Genomic DNA, 5,332 nt, shown 5'->3' with positions numbered 1-5,332 from the left:
GAGTCATTTAACAAGTTTCCCCAAAATACGTCCGACAACCCGACTTTGTGGGGATCATGTAAAAGAGAAAGAAAAAATGCTCCTGGATTTTCACCGTTGATCCAATATGGATCAAAAACACAGATCCTACATCCAGCGTCCGAAGCGATACGGCAACATTAAAAAAAAAAAAAAAATCTAAATAAAAGTGTGCATTTCTTAATACTCTTGGAGCTCACTATAACTGAGGCACAAAGAAAATAGCTGCATTACCTAAAATAATGGAACTACTACCGCTGAGACGTCACTGAGGCCTGGGCGCCGGGCGCGCGGCGGGAGACGGCCCGCTGGACGAGGGCTTCCTGGAGCCCGACGCCTTCCTCTCCAGCGGCTTCTTCCCGCCGGCGGCAGCCTTGAGACTCAGCTCGGAGGAGGTGGAAGACCTGGACTTGCCCAAGAGAGTACGACTGAGAGAGCTGGGGGGCTTGGAGGAGGGGGGCTCCTTCTCGCCGCCGCCACGCGCCACCTCCGCGGAGGACGCCTTCGAGGAGACGACATTGTCCGGCGTTGTTCCTTCGCCGTGGAGACCGAGCTTGTTGCCCGTCCTCTCGCAGGAGGCCCTCTTGGCCAGCAGCAGGGTGCTCTTGCCCAGGTCGGCCGAGCGCCGGCTCTCTCTGACCCGCAGCGCGCTCTTGAAGAACGACAGCCCCTTGTCCTCCGACTTGCTGCCGCGCTGACGCAGGTCCTTGGCGGAGACGCAGGGCGAGCGCAGGCTGGCGATGGACGAGCTGCTGCTGGAGCTCCACCGCGCCGACCTCCACTCGGGCCGGCCGTCCAGACACCGCGACAGGGAGGAGCGCGTCGCCAAGCCCCCCCCCGACGAGCGGGGGTCGTCGTGGAGGAGGGGGCCGCCGGCGTGGTGCACCGAGTCCCGGCTGAAGCTCCTCTCCACCGGGCGCTTCCGGCCGCCGGCGGTGGCAGCGCTGCTGTTGTTCTCGGTGCTGCTCTTCTTCTCGGAGCTGTTCTTGGGCGACGGAGAGGCGGAGGACTGCGGCGCGGAGGAGAGGACGCCGCGCTGCTTGAGGCGCTGCTGCTGCTGCGGCGTGGGCGTGGGCTCCGCAGCCGGGGGCGGCTTCTTCTTGGACGGGGTGGCGCTGGCGGCGGTCTTGGCGCTCTTGTCCTTTGCGTTGACGGCCTTGGCGCCCTTGGCGGGAAGAAGAGCGCCGGAAGACACGGACGCCTTGAGGGTGGCGGAGGATGAGGAGAGGCGCTTCTTCTTCTCCGTCTCCGTCTTCCCGGAGCTCCGCCCCCCCGACACCACGCTCTCCGCCCTGGACACCAACCCTCCGATGCTGCTCCCGCGCTTCTGCTCCTTCGCCGGCGTCGTGGCTCGTGGTGCGTTCTGGTCCACGGCGGTGACCTGGTTGTTGTTCTCCGCGGCGGGGTTGTTGTTCTTGCCGTGCTTCCTGTCCACCGGCGTGGGCGCCCGGCAGTAGACGCTCTCCGTCGAGGACCCCGGCGTGCGGCTGCCGAAGTAGCGCTCGTGCCGGCTGTAGCTGCCGAAGCAGGACGTGGAGACCTGGAGCCAACGGATGAACGGATGAATTATTTTATTTAGAATGTTTACAAATAAATAAAACATTTTTTTTCGAAATGTTTACAAATAAACAAGCGAAAAAGATCGGTTTGAAGCCAAATGGCGTATAGAGCGACCTGCCCCTAATTCAAAAACAAATTCAAAAAAAAGTTAAAGTTTGCAAAATAAAACAATCAACAAAAAACATTCCCGAAAAGAACATTAAGCCAACATGGGAAAATCAATACTTAGTTTGTAAAGGCCATATGAGTGTTTTGGTTATTAATATTATTATTATTTTGGTTAGAATAGTGTCTTATTTATGTTTGAACACTAGAGGGCTCACCGCCTCCATTATAGCCCCTCTTCTATAAATAGCCTAGCTAATTACTGTAATCCCATGCACCTGTGATGAGGATACATTTTTCTACCTGTCTCACCGTTTGGAACTGACAATGGAGCAATTGACAACTGTTCCGATTTAACCCTTCATTCACCATCATTCACCTTTGGACCACAATAAACCCTGTAAACAGCAGCAACTTGGGACATTCCCTATTTACATCACAAACTTTGGGACTGAGTAGATAATTAATTGCGGGTGCATCGTGGACGCTTGTCGATTCATTGGGGAGCGACAAGCGGCCACTACATAGTTAATCAATCTGCAATACCCAAGTTACATGGTAGAGAAAACAGATTCTAGGTTCAATTTGACTATAAGATTCTAGAACCCTGTTTTTAAACATATTTTTAAACTTAAAAATACTCCTGCTGTTTTTTTATTTCATCCGGTAAGATTGTTCCAGAGTTTCACTCCTTCAGAGTTTCATGTGTATGCAAACTCCTTCACTCACTTAACAATTCAAAACTGGCCCCTGTACAGTAAATGTCCTAACTAACCCAACCCCCTCCAATGTACAGTAAATGTCCTAACCCAACCCCCTCCAATGTACAGTAAATGTCCCAAAAATGGGGGACCCTGATGTAAACAAGACGAAAGTATTTTGCTTGCGTACTGCAATAAATCATGTTTGACTGTGTTACCTGCGGTGGCTGGCAGCTAGACGGGGGCGGGCGCTATTATGCAAATGAGAAACATCCGACGTCCCGAAAATATGCATATTTTCAGATGACTCACTCGAGGGAGGGACATTATTGTGAGAGGAGAATTGGAAGAATGCGCCAAATTAGAGAATCAGAGACATAGATCCTATTACTATAAGTCCACATAGCTAGAAAATAACCCTAAACACTGGAAGAGGTCATTTATAAGATAGTTCCCCTTTAACAATTGTCTGTATTGGAGCCGTACTGTATTGTACCCATTCTGCAATCTGTTAACCCTTTCACTGCCACGCGACAGAAGGTTAGCCCTTTACTATCACACAACCGACGGCGATGCTCCATCATTAGCATCATTAGCTCCGCAAATGCGGAGCTAATGATGCTAATGATGTAGCATCGCCGTCGGTTGTGTGATAGTAAAGGGCTAACCTTCTGTATTGTCACAGTGAAAGTTAACCGGCTGTCGTGTGGCAGTGAAAGGGTTAATAAAGTCTTCAATCAATCAATCAATCGACTGACACACAGACGCACCTTGTCGTCGTCGTACGCCGCCTCCCCGATGCGCTCCAGGGGCGGCGAGGAGCGCGAGTCCAGGGAGAAGCGCGAGGGCGAGTTGGACCTGGACTGCAGCTTGGCGGAGAGCGACCACGAGGGCTTCATGCCGCCGCCGCCGGTGTCGAAGGCCAGCGGGCTGCTGCTGGCGAAGGAGGACGAGCGGGACGACAGGCTCTGGCGCTGGATGCTGCGCACGAACGGGCGCGTGGAGAAGCCCCCTGGTGGTGGGAGGGCAGAAGGGTTTCAGAGAAAAGGGCTTCTATTAGAATTAGTGCCGTCAATCGATTAAAATATTTAATCTGATTAATCGCATTATTGTCCATAGTTAACTCGCGATTAATCGCAAATTAATCACATAAAAAAATATATGTTTCTACCTTAAACAGATCTTTTTCAAGTTCCAAGTTTTAATACTCTTTAATAATCAACATGCAAGTCAACAAATGCTTGCTTTATGCAGCCATTTAACACAAAAGGATGACCCTCATGCATTGCACATTTGCATCAAATTCAAAACAGAGTGATGCACAAAATAACTTAAAAGAAAATAATAATTTAAAAACAATGAATAAAGTGTGCATGAAATCATAGGGGAAATAAAACGTTAGGAACTTGTTACATTTACCCACACAAGGGCTGAGTAATCACCCCCCCCCCTCTCTCTCTCTCACACACTCCCAGCTCTCTTTCTCTCTTGCCCCTTCCTCATCTCTCTCACCCCCCTCTCTCTCTATATATCTCTCACACACACACACACACACACACACACACACACACACACACACACACACACACACACTTCAGAAACAAACATAGTATCAATGAGAGCATCAATAATACACCTGAGTGAAGTCTAGTAAAAAAAGAAAAAAAAAAGTAAAAAAAAATATATATATATATATTTTTTAAGTTAATCGTTAGTTAAAAAAAAATAGTGGTGTTAATAGAATCGGGCGATAATGCGTTAATACCGCGTTAATACCGCGTTAACTTTGACAGCCTTAATTAGAATACTATACACAACATGCATACAATGAGTCAGATCAAGTTACACCAGAGAGGCTGCTGGGGCTGTGTCTGGTTCTTCCACACGCTACTGAGGCTCCTAGCTGTTTGTTACATTAATACATTGTAAAATTGCCAATTATGTCTCGTTTCTTCCGTGTTACTGATGGACTTCAATCATCCAATCCACCAAACAAGAGTCAATAGCAACAGCAGAATAAGCTGTTCGAATAAGATTCGTCACATTTTCTTTGGGCGTAACCCACATACTGTGCCACTCGTCCCACAGACGCATGTTCCTCACAGATGGGGCACCGTTTATAAAAGGGAAATAAACAGGCTTTCCAACGGTATGAAATGTATTGCCAAGAAGCATCGTTACAACAGAGAAATAATCTACCAAACACAAATTTCCAAACCTTATGTTTTATGTTTATATATATATGGGGGGCGGCGTGGCTCAGGGGTAGAGCGGGTCGTCCAATGATCGAAGGGTTGGTGGTTCGAATCCCGCTCAAGCCCATGTACATCCCATTGCCGTTGTGTCCTTGGGCAAGACACTTAACCTACTTGCCTCGTATGAATGTGTAGTATGCATGTGAATGAATGTTGGTGGTGGTCGAAGGGGCCGTAGGCGATGATTATTCGCCACGCTTCCGTGAGTCTGCCTCAGGGCAGCTCTGGCTGCAATTGTAGCTTACCACCACCGGTATGACTGTGTATGAACAAATAATGGACTCTGTAAGCGCTCTGGGGTCTCTGGGGTGTCACGAAGAGCGCTATATAAATCCAATCCATTATTATTATTATTATATATATATTACAAATGGTATCAGACTTGCTTTTTACTTCTTTTTAGAACAAATAACTGAACTTAATTGTTGGCCAATGTTGACAACCTAGTCTGTCCAACGAACAGCCCTTGGAGGCAGTAGCTCTGCTGAATCCAAACCACATCGGGGGGGAAATGAGCACAATCCTGCGTCCGGAGTCTCGTACGGCGACACGGAGCGACGGCTGAACCCACGCAGAGTAAAAAGTGTGGGTGTGTTTGTTTTCGTGACAAGGGGGGGGGGGGGGGGGGGGGGCAGACCCTCACATAGACACACGCCTGTGTTTCAAGGAGCGCGACAGGAAGCGCGTCGCTCA

The 5,332-nt window shown here is 49.2% G+C and overlaps 1 protein-coding gene across 1 annotated transcript in view; it reads right to left on the bottom strand.

Annotated features, from left to right (window-relative positions):
- Positions 1-283: 283 nt before the first annotated feature.
- usp31 (ubiquitin specific peptidase 31) overlaps positions 284-5,332 on the bottom strand; it is a gene marked incomplete at its 3' end in the record, with an annotated part of 47,235 nt that continues 42,186 nt past the window's right edge. The window contains 2 exon segments of the mRNA XM_084328313.1: positions 284-1,558; positions 3,155-3,396. Coding sequence (XP_084184439.1) covers positions 284-1,558; positions 3,155-3,396 — 1,517 coding nt within the window.

This window comes from Notolepis coatsorum, assembly GCF_963971535.1.
Source record: "Notolepis coatsorum genome assembly, chromosome: 14".
NCBI lineage: Eukaryota > Metazoa > Chordata > Actinopteri > Aulopiformes > Paralepididae > Notolepis > Notolepis coatsorum.
The sequence above is the reverse complement of the archived record's forward strand: the minus strand, read 5'-3'. Positions and strand labels throughout refer to the sequence as shown.